The 18,383-nt window shown below is 40.2% G+C and overlaps 1 protein-coding gene and 1 pseudogene across 1 annotated transcript; both read left to right on the top strand.

Moving 5' to 3' along the window:
- Positions 1-761: 761 nt before the first annotated feature.
- Positions 762-3,884, top strand: LOC145657396 (uncharacterized). Its single transcript, XM_081711796.1, has 2 exons — positions 762-1,679; positions 2,390-3,884. The coding sequence occupies exons 1-2, from the start codon at positions 844-846 to the stop codon at positions 2,397-2,399; spliced, it is 846 nt and encodes a 281-aa protein (XP_081567922.1). The 5' UTR covers positions 762-843; the 3' UTR covers positions 2,400-3,884.
- Positions 3,885-12,677: 8,793 nt separating this feature from the next.
- Positions 12,678-15,296, top strand: LOC113568263 (immunoglobulin kappa constant pseudogene; annotated as a pseudogene).
- The last annotated feature ends 3,087 nt before the right edge of the window (positions 15,297-18,383 follow it).

The following is an 18,383-nucleotide window of genomic DNA, read 5'->3' as shown; positions in this document are numbered from 1 at the left end:
ATGCTGGGTAAGGGAGCTCGGTGTGCCCGAGCCCTCAGCCTGTTCCTGACGCTGGCTCGCTTCCCTCGAGGCCTTTTCCTCGCGCCGCGTCTTTTGTTTTCCCTCAGGATCTCCGTCGGCCATCTTGGGTCCGGGGTTACAGACGGCTTGAGGTGAGTGCTATGTAGATTAAGAGAAATAAGGGCATCTCTGCTGTATGAGATAAGCTCTGTGGTGTGTAGAGAAGGGCTGCAGAGAAATCAGGGGTAGCAGGAAGAGCGAAAAGAGTGAAAAAAGTGCCAGGTGTGGACGGAGCAGTCGTGACGGCAGCCGACCTCACCGGCGCCATTTTGCTAATGAGTCTATGCACGGTTTGAAGCGCAGAACAACGTTGCAGCAGAAAAGTCCATCCCACCGCAAAATGACCAGGTACTGTGCCTGACTGCGGCTGATGTGAGGCGTACTCTGCGTGGAGTTAACCCACGGAAAGCTGCTGGACCAGACAACATCCCGGGTTGTGTGCTCAAAGAATGTGCTGACCAGCTTGCAGATGTCCTGACAGACATCTTCAATATCTCTCTGAGCTGTGCCGTGGTCCCAACATGCTTCAAGACCACCACCATCGTCCCCGTGCCTAAGAAGCCCACGGTGTCGTGTCTCAACGACTACCGTCCCATCGCACTCACATCCATCATCATGAAGTGCTTCTAGAGACTCGTCATGAGACACATCAAGACCCAGCTTCCCCCTTCTCTGGAGCCCCTGCAGTTCGCGTACTGCTCCAACCACTCTACAGATGATGCCATCTCTACCACACTTCATCTGGCACTCACACATCTGGATAAAAAGGGCACCTACATAAGAATGCTGTTCATAGACTTCAGTTCAGCATTCAACACCATTGTTCCTCAGCATCTGATTGGAAAGTTGAATTTACTGGGCTTGAACACCTCCCTTTGCAACTGGATCCTGGATTTCTTGACTGGTAGACCTCAGTCAGTCCGGATTGGGAGCAGCACTTCCAACACCACCACACTGAGTACTGGTCCGCCCCAGGGCAGCGTACTCAGCCCTCTGCTGTTCACACTGCTGACTCATGACTGTGCAGCAATGCACAGTTCGAATCACATCATCAGGTTTGCTGATGACATGACTGTGGTTGGTCTCATCAACAAAGACAACGAGTCAGCATACACAGAGGAGGTGCGAGAACTGTTGAGCTGGTGTAAGGTCAACAACCTGTATCTGAATGTTGACAAGACAAAAGAAATGGTTGTTGACTTCAGGAGAGCAAGGCAAGATCACTCCCCGCATGCCATCAAAGGATTCTCAGTGGAGATCGTCAAGAACACCTGGACCCTGAACACCAGTTCCATCACCAAGAGAGCCCAGCAATGTCTTTACTTCCTTCGGAAGCTGAGGGAAGCCCATCTCCCATCACCCATCCTCACTACCTTCTATAGAGGTATTGTAGAGAGCATCCTGAGCAGCTGCATCATTACCTGGTTTGGGAACTGCACCGCCTTTGACCACAAGACCCTCCAAAGAATAGTGAGAACAGCTGAGAAAATCATTGCGGTCTCTATTCCCTCCATCACGAACATCTACATAACACGCTGCATCCGGAAAGCCACCAACATTGTGAAAGACCCCACACACCTCTCACATGAACTGTTCACCCTTTTGCCATCTGGAAGAAGGTACGGCAGCATTCGGTCCTGCACCTCCAGACTGTGCAACAGCTTCTTCCCAGAAGCGATTAGACTCCTGAACTTTGGCTAAGTCCAATCCCAATTCAGATTCCAAAATGGGCACTTTTATACATGCTTATACACAGTCACACACACACACACACACACACACACACACATACATACATACATACATACATACATACATACATACATACATATCCATACACACACTCACACATTGTTTTGCATCGGACTAGTGCTGAAGTCAAACCTCAAAGAGAGACAAATAAACTATGCACTCCTGTTGCAGTCTTGCACATTATCCTACTTGCTGCTAGAGTACTCTACTAAACCAGCACAGTACTCTGAACTGTTCTGGCTGCTACCGGTGACTGCTATGACCAGGGTAGCATGTCACTGATTGCTATGCACAACTCACTTTACATATTCCCAGTACTGTGTACTGGACTAAATAATTGCACTGTCTACTCATTTTGTATTTGTCCTGTCCTGTATTTATTATTGTTTATTTAATGTTTATTTAATGACATTTTTGCACTATATTGGACTGTTTGCACTTTTGTGTTCACTGTCAGTCTGTTGCACTGTTGTTTTGTGTTGCACCATGGTCCTGGAGGAACATTGTCTCGTTTTTGTTGTGTACTTGTATATAGCTGAAATGACAATAAAACCTCTTTGAACTTTGAACTTTGAAGGACTTCCTGATGTGGGGACTCTTTAGGAGGAAGGACTTCCTGATGTGGGAACTCTTTAGGAGGAAGGACTTCCTGTCTGCTGGTGTTCTGGTCCTTCTGGGCTTCCTCCTTTGTGTTTGGTGTGGTTGAGCTGCTGGTATTCAGGTATTCAGACTGTGATGTGTGTCCTTTTAATTATCACATGATCAGGAGTTTGTGTTTTGCCTCCTTTTCCATGTATCCTGTGTTTTAATCTTTATGTAGCTTTTGTGTGTAGTTTATGGTTGCTGTGGTTATGAGCTTTTGGGTCTTTAACTACTGTGGATTTCTCATGCTGAAGGTTTTTGTTGTTTGTTTATGTTTCTTTTGTTTACTTTGCTTCTGTTACCTTTGGGATCACTGACTGTATTTCCAGTGTGTTACAGCAAGGTTTTGTCCACTAGCTGCATAAATCCTTGTACATGCTGTATAACTCCAGGTGAGGTCTGAACCATACTGTGAATTTGTGGTCTTGGAATATGATTAATCTGTGTGTGTGTGTGTGTGTGTGTGTGTGTGTGTGTGTGTGTGTGTGTGTGTGTGTGTGTGTGTTATATTGGGCAACTATATTTTCCCTTCATTTCCATTTTTTCAAGTTTTAGCATGACTATAGATCTCTGCATGTTTGCTGAGACATTTCTTATTGCATTATTATGTTATTTCATTACGCAGGAAAATTCTTATTATTATGCCAAAGAGGTGAGATTCATCTTGGGAAAACTAGTTTTATGTTCTCCTGTGCAGTTTTAGTCTGTTTGTGTTAATATTTGCAAGAAAGCAAGTGAGGTTTGCTGCCTACATTTACCTGATGGTTTTATCCAAAGTGACTTATGACTGACTACAACTTAAGCAATTGAGGGCAACTTAGCAGTGGTGGGGCTTGAATCAACAACCTTCCAATTACAAGTTAAGCACCTTAACTACTGAGCTACCACTGCCCCACCTTTTAATGAAATTAAACAAAAGGGATATTTTACAAAAAGAGAAAACTGCCCAGTACTGTAATGGTTTGTAGTTGATGAATTGAGCTGAGTGCAGAATTAGCAGCTAAAAAGCAGCTATTATCAGCTAATTAGCAGATATCAGACCAGTTTCTGTGTCTACAACTGAAGGAGGTTTTTGTGCACAACTATCACTATCATGCAGATGTTTGGGTAGTTTACACTCTGACACTTGGAAGTCAGTGGGTTACACCACTGAGATCTCCATCCAGAAGATCACAGTCTAATTATTAGTACTGTTGTATGTTTCTATAGGTTTCATGACAATAGGTGTTACTAATGTTAGTATAGTAAATTATTATATTATAAACTGGGGACAGGCACCAGAAAACTGGAGTGAGGCAGGGGTAACCAGATACACTGATCCTGGATCAGCTCATGGACATAGATATGTTCAACCCTCTACATACAGCTTGTACAGTTTTTCAGATGTAATACCAAACACATCCAAAATAAAAATCAATTCTGACATTGTACAGTCATGAGTCAGTGTGTTGTGGTTCCTAGAAGAATGATTTTCTATAGATGTGTGTTGTTCAGTAGTGAGTGAGTGTGATGGGGCATCTCTCCTGCACAGAGTGTGTCATTGTGCTGTATCACATCCTCCCCCTCAACACCTGCAGTAGGTCCCAGCTGTAGCTGTGCAGTCTCTGTGCAGTCTGACTGAGGGAGGTTTTTGTACGACTCTCCAACACTGTGTGAACACATAGCCACTATGTTCACTCTGACAGTAATAATCTCCTGCATCTTCAGTCTGGACTCCTCTAATGGTCAGAGTGAAGTCAGATCCAGATCCACTACCACTGAAACGAGCTGGAGTTCCTGACTGTAAGTTAGTAGCCTCGTAGATCAGGAGTTTAGGAGCTTCTCCAGGTTTCTGCAGGTACCAGTGTAGACGGTTATTATTATACACTGCAGGGTTTGTTCTACAGCTGATGGTGACTGTGTCTCCTGGAAGAGCAGATTTCACTGCAGGAGTCTGAGTCACAGTCACCTGACACATGGATTCTGGGGGAAAAAAAACAAAACAAAACAAAGCAAATCCAATTTAAATCATATTTTATTTTCCATTTCTTATGTTGCTTATATCTGTTAATAGAAGTTTTAGAATATTTTATTAAACAAGACATCTGTTTTTTTAGGTTATTCACCTCAAAAGCAAAGCATAAAATGATCTTTTACCTTGAGTCCAGAGGACCAGTGTGCAGATGAAGATGGGGATCAAAGTCATGGTTGCTGTGGGTGAAGTTTCTGGGGCAGGCAGCTCTCAGTCATGAAGTGTTAAACTCACAGAACTATAAACACTCCCAGAGCACTGCAGGTTCTTTACATGCAAAGTTACCTCCCTGTATTAATACACGTCTACCAAATACTCTCTGTGGCCTCTCTGTATTATTACATATCTACCAAATACTCTCTGTGGCTTCTCTGTATTATTACACATCTACCAAATACTCTCTGTGGCTTCTCTGTATTAATATATGTCTACCAAATACTCTCTGTGGCGTCTCTGTATTAGTTTTTTATGTTTCTTTACACACTATGATTAAAAATAACTAACAGTTAGTGAAACCTGACACTCAGAAAGCAAAGCAGAACTATAAGCAAACGTCTCAGCCTCAGACTTTAATCAAATCACTACACACACACAAACCACTTCTACTAAACACACTTCTCTACATTAGACACAGAAATCTAACACGATGTCACTTCTACTAGTTTATCTGTCTTTAAGTAAAAGACCTGCAGTATAAATATATGGAAGTATGTAATGTATTCATGTGATGTGTTCACCTCAGTATTGTTTGCTGCACGCATCTTTTTACAAGTACGTTTCTATCAGGTCAACACAATGTAGTCTGGACTTAACCTGACAAATGTAAGAAGAGTGAAAAACATCACTGGCCACAGAGCTATTTTGAATGTCCAGGGCCAGCGTGGTGGTAACATCACAATGTGGCTACAATCACACAGAATGGAGTCCATTGCCATGGCAACCTGGGTCCTTACAACAACACAGTCTAGACACTCACTTTAGACAGACTACACACCATCATCACAGTCCACACACTCACATTAGACAGACTACACACCATCATCACAGTCCACACACTCACGTTAGACAGAGTACACAACATCATCAAATTGTCATGTTATTGTATAAATTATTTTGCAAATGAACTGAGGTGTTCTGCTACTTTTATGTTGCTATGTGAAATGTGTGTAGTGATCTGACAAAATGAGCCCTGTTTTCAAAATGAAGCTTAAGCAACTGTATAAAAAATTATACCAAATTCCTCCTCTCTTAGCTGTCATGACAATACAAACTAAACTAGATTATTAATATTCATTAAATATTAGTGGTTAAGGTACTTGACTACTCATCAAAAGGTCACCAGTTCAAGTCCCCACTGTTGGGCCCCTGAGCAAGACCCTTAACCCTCAAATTGTGTTCAGTCATAACTGTAAGTTGCTTTGAATAAAAGTGTCAACTAAATGCCATAAAATGTAAATAGTTTGGGTAAAGATGTGAAAAGTAATTAAAGATTTAAAAATGATCCATTTCTGAAATATGAAGCTTAGGGTTGTGTGTGTATGTAGTCGCTATAAAGTCAAAGAGGTTTTTGAATGACAGCTTCATTAGAATGTATCACTATGGGTGACTCGTGGATGAGGCACTAAACTCAGTGTGAGTGGTAATCTGGACTGTGGACGTCTCAGAGGTGAAGGAGGGAATTCTGACCAGTGCAGGAGAGCAGAATGCAGCAGCTCTGTCTGTATTCTGTTCTGTGTCCTGGCATTTCTGTTACTTCCACTGAAATAAAGCTTCATTTTGGACATTGTCTGCTCTTTTATAAGAAATTAAGATCTTTATTAATGTTACCAGGCAGTTTCTTGTGCCTGAGTGAGCTTATCTAAACAGATCAGAACATCTGGTGAAAGTGTGGCTCTATTCTGGGAGAAAGAGAATCACTCAGCCCTGGTAATGCAAATCTGAGTTACACCCCACTGCTCTCTCTCTCTCTCTCTCTCTCTCTCTCTCTCTCTCTCTCTCTCTCTCTCTCTCTCTCTCTAGTCCTGCTGAGGTAGACTATGTCGCCCCCTGCTGTCCAGGTTGGTGGCTCACTCTCCCTACAGCTACACCAACACCACCTAACATTCATTCCTCTTGTGCTGGTGAGTGTATCATTACCCTGATTAAATGAACTAAATAAGAAAAGCAAAAGGCCTCATTCTTAGTAAAGAGAACATGTTTATGCCCCGTAACAACACAGTCCATATTCCTACACTCACTTCACTGTTCACACTTCCTGTTTACACTTCATTGTTTGCATTATCTAAGTCTGATGTATACATATGTAGCACTGCTAATATTTCTATTTCCATTCTATATCTCTTATATTATTTATTATTGTTATTGCTGCTGGTCCCTCTGTGAGCTAAGTTTTGTTGTACAAGTACAATGATAATAAAGTCTTTTCTTATCTTATCTCATCATAGACATGAACTAACACAGGTTGTGTTTGACCCCCACCTCCACACCACATGGTCAGACCTTTAGTGTTTAACATGTGGATGACCTCACAATCTTATGCTGAAGTATTAAAACACTTCCAAAGCTAATATCTTTTTTTCTGTAACTCCTTGTTATGTCCTTGTGATTTTCTGAGTTGTTTCCTCGTGCTGTGGTGTTAAAATGTGTTTTTCAGGTTACCCGCATGAGGGCGCACTAATAACCAGTGAGCTGTAGAAATAATACGGTCAAAACAACGGATGACCTGATTGGTTAAAGGGATAATTAACCTTCTATCTGTCATATACAGTCATATACAGATATTTGATTGTCAGAAACATTGTGTTCTTTTCTTATTGTTTGGAGTTGTAGGGATGGACGCTGTGTTCTTTTTGCTTTGTTGTTGTATTTCTGTTTTTGTGATTAAGGAGTTGAGGTAAGAGTGATTTGTATTTTATTTTCTTTTGTTTTAGGGGGGTTAGTGATTGAATTCACTTTAGTAGATTTTTTGTTTGTTGCTTTGTTGTAAAGCCCACCCTGAAGAAACACTCCTGTTTAGATTCGGTTTTACATATATATATATATATATATATATATATATATATATATATATATATATATATATATATATATATATATATATATATATATATATATATATAGTGAGAGAGAGAGAGAGAGAGAGAGAGAGAGAGAGAGAGAATGTGTTTTTGTTTCCATATAAAATAAAAAAAACAAACATCACTGACTGAAAACCCCGTACAGAGTGTGTCTCCGTGTTTCTTTTTATGTTGTTCCCTTTTTAGTCCTTACAGCATCTTACAGCATTTCTTTTGGCCAGTGTTAGTCTGACGTGAGGGACTATTGTTGGTCTTGTCATACCTGTCAGCTAACCGGCAAACCAAAGCAAAAGATGCCGCCTGCCCTGTTTCGGCCTATACCTGTGGTGGGTGTTCCTTTTGATACACTTCTTTCAGACTGCGTAGGCCCACTGCTCAAAACAAAAACGGGACATCGGCTTCTGACAGGAATGTGTGCCAATACAAGGTTTCCAGAGGCTATTCCATTGCACAACATAAAATTTAAGTCCATAATTTAACTTTTGTTCTATTTTTGGTTTACCACAGTACATTCAGACTGACCAAGGATCCAATTTTCTATCCAAAATATTTGCCCAAGTTTTACAACAGTTGTCTATGAACAATTGTCTATAGGGTATCGAGTACTCACCACTCTGAGATCCAAGCAGCTTTGGAATTCCTTTAGTTTTATTTGCGCTTGGACAGACTGTTCAGGGGTCTCTTGGTTTCAGTCCTGCTCAATTAGTGTTTGGACATACGGTTAGAGAACCTCTGAAACTTTTGAAGGATTGATGGCTACAAAGCGATGAGCCGAATTTAGGATTGCTAAATTATGTGAGTCATTTTAAAGAATCGTTAGAATCCGCTTGTTAACTTGTTAAAAGGAGTTAGCTGCAGTGCAATCAAAAATGAAGAGGAGCTACGATAAAATTGCTACAGTCTGTTCGTTTTAGCCAGGTGATGAGGTGTTGGTTTTGTTGCCTCATGTCATTCTAAACAAGATTTTCAGCACCATATGTTATCATGGATAAAATCAGTGAGACGGATTATGTGATACAAACTCTGGACCGAAAACATAAAACTCATGCTTGCCACATCAGTAAATTAAAGCAGTATATTCTACTGTCACGTTCAAAACCTAATGTTGTTCCTTCTGCTGTTGCTATGTTGGTACCTGTAAAGGAGGAGGATGATGGGTTAGTTCCTTCTGCACCAGTGATGGCTGCGCGTTTGCCCAACTCCACTATACTACAGGACTTGGATGGTGATTTATCAAATCTAGAGCCAAAAGAATGTTCTGATGTTAAGTCTTTAATTACCCGATATCATGGTTTGTCTTCTGATATACCAACTCAGACCTCCGAGATCGTTCATGATATGGATGTGGGAGATCATCCCCCAATTAAGCAACTCTCTTTGCTTAGTCGGATTAAATGATCAGATTTCAAAAGTGACCTCTACTGGCAGTAACTGCTGAGTCACACAAGCCTTTATATAGTGCACGCTGGCAATAAAGCCTTTCATGTTTTTGTTCTACAATAAACCAAGCAGGAATACAGGTTTACATATTAAGCCATTTCATGTTTAGTAGGAAATTTTGATGAGAACAAAATTATTGTGCCTAAAACAGAAGTTTCTATCTGGTCTGACTGGTTTATTTTTCCATGGTTTCTTTTACCTATACCATATCAGGGCTGGGGTGGTCCAAACCCACATATCTCCATAACTTCAGCAAGTGTCTCTAGATTACTAATCGCAGCACAAACTGAGAATATACTGAATATATAACACAATGATGTAAATCTTTATTTACTTTACATAGAGAACACAGGTCTGATTTGGTGACACTCTGCTTTAAAGCAGACAAGAGCCAGATTTTCCAGATGCACTACCGTTCTTCAGTTCTACAGAGTATCAGTCTGTGTGCTCTCTCTAATAGTTATAATGATTTTACCACTACAGCCGCTCTACTGATGTCAATAGCGTAACGATGATTGATATGTGTCTCAACCAGCTTATTGTAAAACTCCTGTAACTGATTCTTAACTGTACTCATTACCCTGGCAGCAGGTCAGTGACCTGTATGGCCTTTTTGGAAGGCAGATAGAACATTCCAGGGATGAAACATGGAGACGGGCAGATCGGCAAGAAATGACAGACATGATGAAGAAAATAAAATAGGGTGAACAAACAAGAGCAAGATGAGAAACAAGAAACAACAATCATGCAGAGAAAGCACAAGTTAGGCTGAAACAGTATGAGGACCAGTTAAATATTCAACTCTTCCAGTATAATGTTTATTTTAAAGCAACACCTAAATGCATTTATACAATTCTCCAAATTTGATCTTACTGGATATGTTCAAATTTGACCTCCATTATACCCAATAGAAAAAAGACCCAGGCCCAAACAGGTGGCGGTCCAGTGATGTAAGTATCTATTACATAATGATTTAAATGATAAGTGTCAAACACTGAGTGAAGCTGTTTGTGTTTGGGTTTCGGAAGTCTTGTCAAACCGTGTTACGTTTGTTGTTTTGTGTGTTGCTTCTGGTTTGTTGAATCTCCGCCTGTGTTTTGGATTACTCTCTTTGCCTGATCCCTATTTGTTTTGGTTTACATTGTGCATTGCTTTTCTGAATTATGAACTTGGCTTATGTACTTTGGATTCTGTTTGTGAACTAAATGTGTTCTCTAATAAAGATGAAACTGACTTACTGTGACTGACTCCATCTCTGTACGTGCTCAGAACATTACAAGATGACAAAATACTTTTGTAAATCACTCTAGATAAGAGCTCCTGCTAAATGCCAAAAATTTAAATGTAAAATGTAAGTGTTTGAAAAATTATTTGGAGTCAAATCTGCAGAGTAAACTAGCTTATATGAATAAAAGTTGTCTGGAATCCTGTTAAATATGAAAACAACAAAGCCCATTAACAGTGTGGTTCCTTGAGAAGGGTGTGACATCATCATCACAGCCTGGAGTGGTACATTTCTGTATGTAATCTGCCATTTTCATAGTTGGTCTGTTGTCATTGTTTTGTTCTTCACAACACCTGCAGAACTGCTGAAGCTTTAACTGTGCAGGTCGATGGTAATGTCACCTCGGCTAGAATGTGACATATGCAACTTTTAGGAGCATGAATATCAATGAGTCAAGACTGTTGTGTAATATTCTAGGATTTTGGAACTGGCTCATTTTACTGCCTTGTTTGGCTTATGTGGTATTTATATTTGAAAGAGGAGTAAATAGTGTTTGAGGTTCACAGTATGTCAGTTCCACGTATCAAACTCTCCTTATTCAACTTTGTGAAGGAAAATGCCATTTTTTCTTTTTATAAGACTGTCCATAGTAGACAGTGAGCCTCTCTACTCTACACAGGCTGCTACTCACCTGCTCTTCCATGGTGAGATCTTCTCTACCCATAGCAGGTTACATCTCTATAACAACACTGACCCTGAGTCACTGTGAGAATCCAACCGCAGTTTATTACAAAATGAACGCAACATGAATGATAAGCCAGACAGTGCAAGGAGAGAAGCTTACCTCTGTTTTAATTACATGATCAGCAGGCTGTTGTAATAAGGTATTTATTGTTTATTTCTGTTGGTTTCTGTTGTGCAATGTGACCTGTGCTATTTCTGTTCAATACATTGTAGGACAAACAGGAAACACAGAAGAATATATCAGGAAAATTCTTTCTATTTGGCCAGGTGTGGGTAAGAATCTGATGTGTTTTGTAAATCTGCATGTTCACTCGACTTTTGGGGATCACTGGCTCTCTGCCTCTGAGAAGAAGATGAGCAATGTGTGAGACAACAGCAGTTCCTCCCTCAGCACAGCTGGCTCTTCATCTGGGCTGATTGGAGATCAGTGGATTGGGTGAGTTCAGGAGTGTCTTTCTGATGAGCTTCACCTGGGTCTCATTAGCTCTGTTCTGGGAGCTGTCCAGGGCTCTGACACACATTGAGTTCCATGTTGCTGAAACAGATGTTACAACCCAGTCTAGATAGGAGCAGTGACAGAAATTATTAAATGATGAATAGGATGAATTTAACACAATCAATAAACAAAAATGGACCGACAAAACTGACCGACGGCAGTTACCTTTCATGTCTTTGTACGCATCAAAGCTGGACAAGCAGCTATCAAGTGCCCTCTTTTGTGACAGTAAAAACACGCCCGTTTCTCAGGGACTTCACTTTTTCTGTGGGGTAATGGGACAGTCTTGCAAGGATGGGTTTCTCTTTTTGGCACAGGCAGAGAAGCAAAGTTTTGTGTATTAACATGAATTCATTGGCAGCAAAAGCTGTCTGAGAGAGTCGATACTTCTGCTTATTTAAACACACCACTACCTGTGTGGGAGAGTAGATTTTGAATTCTTCTAACATGAGTTCCTTTAGCTCATGAAAGCTCTGACTGACAGGCAGCACACCATTTATCAAATTACACAGATTTCCCATACAAATTCTACATAAGTTTAGAGGGGTGTTTGTCTAGTTGCCTGAAGTTCTGCTGGTAGGCCTCTGGGTTTAACCCAAGAGGTTTAGGTGGAACCCCAGGGACCTTGTTTCTTTATGGGAGGATATTCTCCAATACCAAGACTTCCTACAAAATGGCCTTCATGTCTACCTTGAGGCCAATGTATCATTATGTCAAAGAAATCTGCTGTAGCATGAAGACCGTCTTTACAACACCTATCAAATACCTCCATAGTAGGGCAGAGTGAGAAATCCACTATTCTGAAAGGAACCATCCTAACCCAACAGCTAGCAACAATCTCACACTCCCCAGGGAAAAAAAATGCCCAACAAATGCACACAACCAAAAATGGATGAGCCCCTAATTTCTGTTATGACCCAGTCCAGGTAGGGTCTGTGACAGAAATTAGTAAATGATGAATTGGGGTTAATTGGCAAGTGAAAGTGAGTATGAATGATGGATATGTGAGTAAACAAAATGGAACAAATCAGAGATGAAACAGTTTTATTATGATCAATTATATAATAGTATAATACAATAGGCACAAATCACACCAGAAAGACTTCAGATGGGTCAACACTGAAAATGGTAAATCACCAAACAAGAATAATGAAACTGACTAATGCTTCCGACAGGAACAGGCAGAGGTAGAATGCAATTGCAGGAGGTGGTTTATTAAATGTAGGAAACATGACACGAAGGGTAAAACAAACAGGCTAAGGGCTGCTGAGGGTAATAACACATGGTTGGAATACACAGAAAAGCAATGACGGCAACAGTAAAACAGGCATAAGGCAAACCTGACAGAGAGACATAACTTACCACCATAACAAACAACCAGAAGACAAAACCACAGGGCTTAGATAAGCAAGACAAGCAGACACTAAACAGATACAGGTGAACATGGGAAGAGTGGAAACTAAAACAAGGAGTGGAATAGAGGAACAGACAGGTGTGGATAAAATGAAACTAAGGCTTGGAACAAGGGAGTGCAGGAAGACAGGGAAACCATGACATCAGGGACGTGAGGAGGGTGGACCTTTGTGACACTGACCATAAGTGGGGCTACAAAACCTAATGAAACAAAATGAGAAAACCAAAACACATACACACTTTCTTATCTCCCTCACCAGACACAAAACAGAGACAAACCCAAAACTGCAGAACAAACAGCACCCCACCCTACACCTGGTGTGAAGTGACACAAGTGAATACAGACTATACAAACTAAAATATAGACACTGTATACACTATATACACTAGATATAAGGGCAACAGAACAAGCAGAAGGCCAAAGCGAATCTCACTGTGGAAGTAGACTAACAGGGTCAGAGCACAGAACAATCAAAACAGCAAATAACAAACACACAAATGAAAACACAAGGTTGGGCATAAAGCTTCCTAATAGTTTCTTCAGGACCCTTTTATACCTGGAAATGAGATTGTAGCACTGTGGTTGACTTTCGGTGGCGGAACAAAACATGTCAGTTAGACATAAGTAGACTTTAACTTTTAATCCACATTAGGTGACACTATTAATCCACATTAGGTAATGTTGCATCAGAACGCACGGTGCTTTTGTTAACTACCCGTACTCTTTTATAGACTAATTGTGACTTTGTTAAGTATCTTCCTATATCATAACCATTGATATGTCCTTATAGACCTTTTAATTTATACCGATGGAGAGTTTCTTAAGTGTCCTTCAGTAGTAAAAACATACATGTATCAGGAATATCTCTCAACAAGACTTCATCTGCATGCTGGGTTTATTTTAAAAGTCAGAAATATCGGTACCTGACTGCAGCTTTATCGGTGCAGTTCACTTTTACTGTAATACTCGCATACTGCAGGATCAAAACGTTGTTACAAATACTCAAATTCCTAAATTATACATCTAGAACACATTTATTTATGTCATTAGATAAATTATCTTGATTTGGATGTTGCATTAAACATTGTTTTTAGTGTACATAAATATATCTAAAAACACAATTCTTATAATCAATTGCTATGATTCTACAAAGTCTACATGTATCTAACGCATAAACATTAACGATATAAGTCTGAAATAGTTTAAAGGGATCACCGAATTCAGTTCTGCGAAACAGGTTCATACACACACGCACACTTTTAGCGGCACAAAACTCTCATTTGGATTTAAGTAACTTGCACTCTTTATTCAAAATTAATGTAGTTACTGTCTTTATTTTTCTATCTTTATTTATCTTTATTTCTAATTGTATATTGTATGTATATAGTATCTTTGATAACTTCTTTCACTACACAAAAAGAAAAGAAAAACAAGCGTCTTTGGGGTTGTATCGTTCACTAACTCTGAAGCTAAACTACGGCGCTGTAAAGAGAGGAGACGGCAGTGTGTTTAGAGCAGGTTTATGTACGGACCTTAAACGAAGTTAGTGTGGAGGACACTGGACGTAAGAAGAACTTCACTTTTTATTCCCAGTAAATCACAGTTTTAAGTAGGTATTGTTTGTAATAAAGGTCTCTTTATTAAAGCGCATTAAAGGTGATTTTATTAGCGCATTTATCCTAACCGTTGCAGTGTTATTGCAGCCCACATTATTAGCGTTTTTTGGTAAAAGCATAAATGTTTCAGCAATATCCGCCAGCAAACCTTTATTCTGCCTACTGGGTTAATTTTCATTAGTATAAGTGTTTGTCCCTGAGTGGAGGTTGTCAATGCAAAGCACTTTAACCGTAATACTCGCATACTGATGAACCACCGTCTGTTAAATATACTTCCATTTTAATCTATGTATGACTATACATTATATTTATTTAAATGTTTCATTAATTGAATATATTGGGGTTCTAATGTCCAGGGAAAATAATATTGAAAAAAAAAAAAAGTTGATCTAATACGTTTCTGACTTCTGTTCCTCACTGAAGAGGAAGTGAAACACAACTGATTTTCCTGCTAACGGTTCCTGCCTGTCTGAGCTGTAGACCGTGTTGTGTCTCCTGGGTGATGCCCCGCCCACCCTCACGGTCCTGCCCCCCTCCAGTGTACAGCTGCAGCAGGAGAAGGTCACACTCGTGTGTCTGGCCAACAAGGGCTTCCCCTCAGACTGGAAGCTGAGCTGGAAGGTGGCTGGTAGCAGCTGGAGCTCGGGGGTGAGCCAGAGCTCCGGGCTTCTGCAGAAGGACGGCCTCTACAGCTGGAGCAGCATCCTGACCCTCCAGAAGGAGGAGTGGCTGAAGAAGACAGTGACCTGTGAGGCCACCAAGGACTCCCAGTCTCCTGTCACACAGACACTGAGTAGAGAGCAGTGTGCTGAGGCATGAAACTCCCACATGTGTACTGAAGTGTTCTTTTAGATCGTCTGTGTTTATTACTCAAATGTTCCTCGGTTATTTGATCAAAATGGAATAAAAATTTTGAATAAACATTATAGTCTCTTAATTAAAACATTTCCCACAACAATACTCATAACAATAAATACCTTTAAAGTCCTACATTTATATACAGCAGAAATGCTAATGTGTGATGAGGTATAGGATTAAACTTTGATAAAGCCACCATTTCATTACTCATAATAAAGAAGGAAGCAGGAAGCCAGATATTATGGAACCAAAAAATAAGATATTTCCACATTTCATTCAGTAGAAACTGTAACATGAGTAAGTCGGTGTATTTTTGGAACATCAGGGGCTGGAGGACAAACCATCTTCGGCCCTTTCAGTATATGACAATATTATCATTTTTAGTTTATTTCTGCCAGAAAATAATCCCATCATGCTTTATATCTCTTTGTAGCACAAATTGGGCTATTTCAATACAATACTCTCATGGGTCACTTATGAAAGCAGAAAGTTGTTCTATCCAAAAAAGAGTAAATATTTACAAATGTTTCATGAAAAAAGAAATCTTCCCTACCTGTACAGGTTTAACATACATACACCACACTCACATGATATCCACCCCGACTCTGTGTGTGTGTGTGTGTGTGTGTGTGTGTGTGTGTGTGTGTGAGTGTGTGTGTGTGTGTGTGTGTGTGTGTGTGTGTGTGTGAGTGTGTGTGTGTGCTAGTGTGCTAGAGAGCATTGTGTGTTTGTGTGTGTGAGAAATAATTTTACTGAAAATTACATTTAATTTTAAGTTTTCAGACAGTTTAGTAAAAAGTCATTGTTTCAGTTGGTGGCATTATTTCATCTTGTTGTGTAGTAAGTTTATTTAAGCAAGTATAGTGAGGTTATTTAACTTTACCCCCTAAAGATCTTACATTTTTCACTTTTACTTGTTAATAAAGATTTAGAATGGACATGAAAAGTATGTGTTGGTAGAAATGTTTCACAGTAGCTGAGAATAATCAGAGGAAGGCACAGACATGGTGATTAGTGCTTTAGTGTGTGCTTACATCACCTCTAAACAGGACAGAATCTCCTGAAGATGACTGATACTGATTTAGCAGTCATGCTACTAGTTGAGATTTCTCTCCACTAATAACTACCTGCTCTATTATAAGAACAACTGCCCCAAGATACCAAAGGTCTCAGTACTGCAGTGTTGTGATTGGTTTCTGATGCTCCATGCACTGGAAGTGTGTGTAAATGTGCCTCTGTGGGGTCTTGATAAGCACTAGATAAATTCCATGAGAAGTTTAGGAGCTTCTCCATGTTTCTGGTGATGCAGCTCAGTCTGAGCTGTTATCACTGTCAGTGTCAACAGCAACATTAGCATTGTGTTTAATGGTGGGTTTCTTCTTGATGGATCATACTAATGTTCACACCTTGCATTTCTAACTCATAGACAGCAGGAGTAGAAGGACATATATATCTACAAAACTCTCCTCTAACAGAAGTGCAACAGTGTTGTCTGTATTGTGTCTTTGTGATTCATTATAGATTTTTTTGTTGACTTGAGTGAGTGTGTTGTGGTTCCTAGAATAATTATTTTCTATAGATGTGTGTTGTTCAGTAGTGAGTGAGTGTGATGGGGCATCTCTCCTGCACAGAGTGTGTTATTGTGCTGTATCATATCCTCCCCCTCAGCACCTGCAGTAGGTCCCAGCTGCAGCAGTGCAGTCTCTGTGCAGCCTGACTGAGGGAGGTTTTTGTACGACTCTCTAACACTGTGTGAATAGGCGTGTACTACTGATATCATGGTAACTCTGACAGTAATAATCTCCTGCATCTTCAGTCTGGACTCCTCTGATGGTCAGAGTGAAGTCAGATCCAGATCCACTACCACTAAAACGAGCTGGAGTTCCTGACTGTAAGTTAGTAGCCCCGTAGATCAGGAGTTTAGGAGCTTCTCCAGGTTTCTGCAGGTACCAGGCTAAAAGGTTATTATTATACACTGCAGGGTTGGTCCTACAGCTGATGGTGACTGTGTCTCCTGGAAGAGCAGATTTCACTGCAGGAGTCTGAGTCACAGTCACCTGACACATGGATTCTGGGGGAAAAAAACAAAACAAAACAAAGTAAATCCAATTTAAATCACATTTTATTTTCCATTTCTTATGTTGCTTATATCTGTTAATAGAAGGTTTAGAATATTTTATTAAACAAGACATCTGTTTTTTTAGGTTATTCACCTCAAAAGCAAAGCATAAAATGATCTTTTACCTTGAGTCCAGAGGGCCAGTGTGCAGATGAAGATGGGGATCAAAGTCATGGTTGCTGTGGGTGAAGTTGCTGGGGCAGGCAGCTCTCAGTCATGAAGTGTTAAACTCACAGGACTATAAACACTCCCAGAGCACTGAAGCAGGTGCTGCACATGCAAAGTTACCTCCCTGTACTAATACACATCTACCAAATACTCTCTGTGGCCTCTGTCTGAAGTAATGACTCCACTGAATACCTCTTATATAACCATATTTATCAGAACCAACCATACTAGATAACTATAAACTTTATAATATAATGTAATATATGGATACTCTTAAAGGTCAAATAGTATTTCTATTTAATATAAACAATGTCAAAAACTATGGTACAGTGTGCTGATTATTGGATAACTGGAACTGATGAATAGATTAAGAGAGAATGATAAATAAGAGGTATCTAGTATATTTTATGTAAATATTTCTAAACGTGTGTGTGGTGCAGTGCTCTCAATCGCTCCTCTGTACAGGATCTCTATTGTGCCTGCGGTCTACATACTTTCCACAAGGGGCGCTGGTGAGTTGTACAGTGGATGTCTAAGATGTGAAGCAGAGTGTTCTGACCAGAGTAGAAGAACAGAACTGCAGTTACAGCCACAGCAGCTCACTGACTCTTAGTGCTGCATTTAGGGAAGAGGAGGAGGAGCTCTACCATCTTCCATGATGACCTCAGTCAGCTGTAATGTGATGTAACACACTTACACAGCCCTGAACAATGGAGCTTATAGTCTGAAGAATGCTCTTTTTTCTTAATTCACCACTCAGC

The sequence above is a fragment of the Electrophorus electricus genome, chromosome 4, assembly GCF_041902795.1.
Source record: "Electrophorus electricus isolate QZ-2024a chromosome 4, ASM4190279v1, whole genome shotgun sequence".
In the NCBI taxonomy this organism is placed as follows: Eukaryota; Metazoa; Chordata; class Actinopteri; order Gymnotiformes; family Gymnotidae; genus Electrophorus; species Electrophorus electricus.
This window is presented reverse-complemented; position numbering and strand designations above follow the sequence as displayed.

What these genes read in the sequence shown, in the direction of transcription:
- LOC145657396 (XM_081711796.1), top strand. Translation starts at nt 844, where the DNA reads ATGCTGTTCATAGACTTCAGTTCAGCATTCAACACCATTGTTCCTCAG.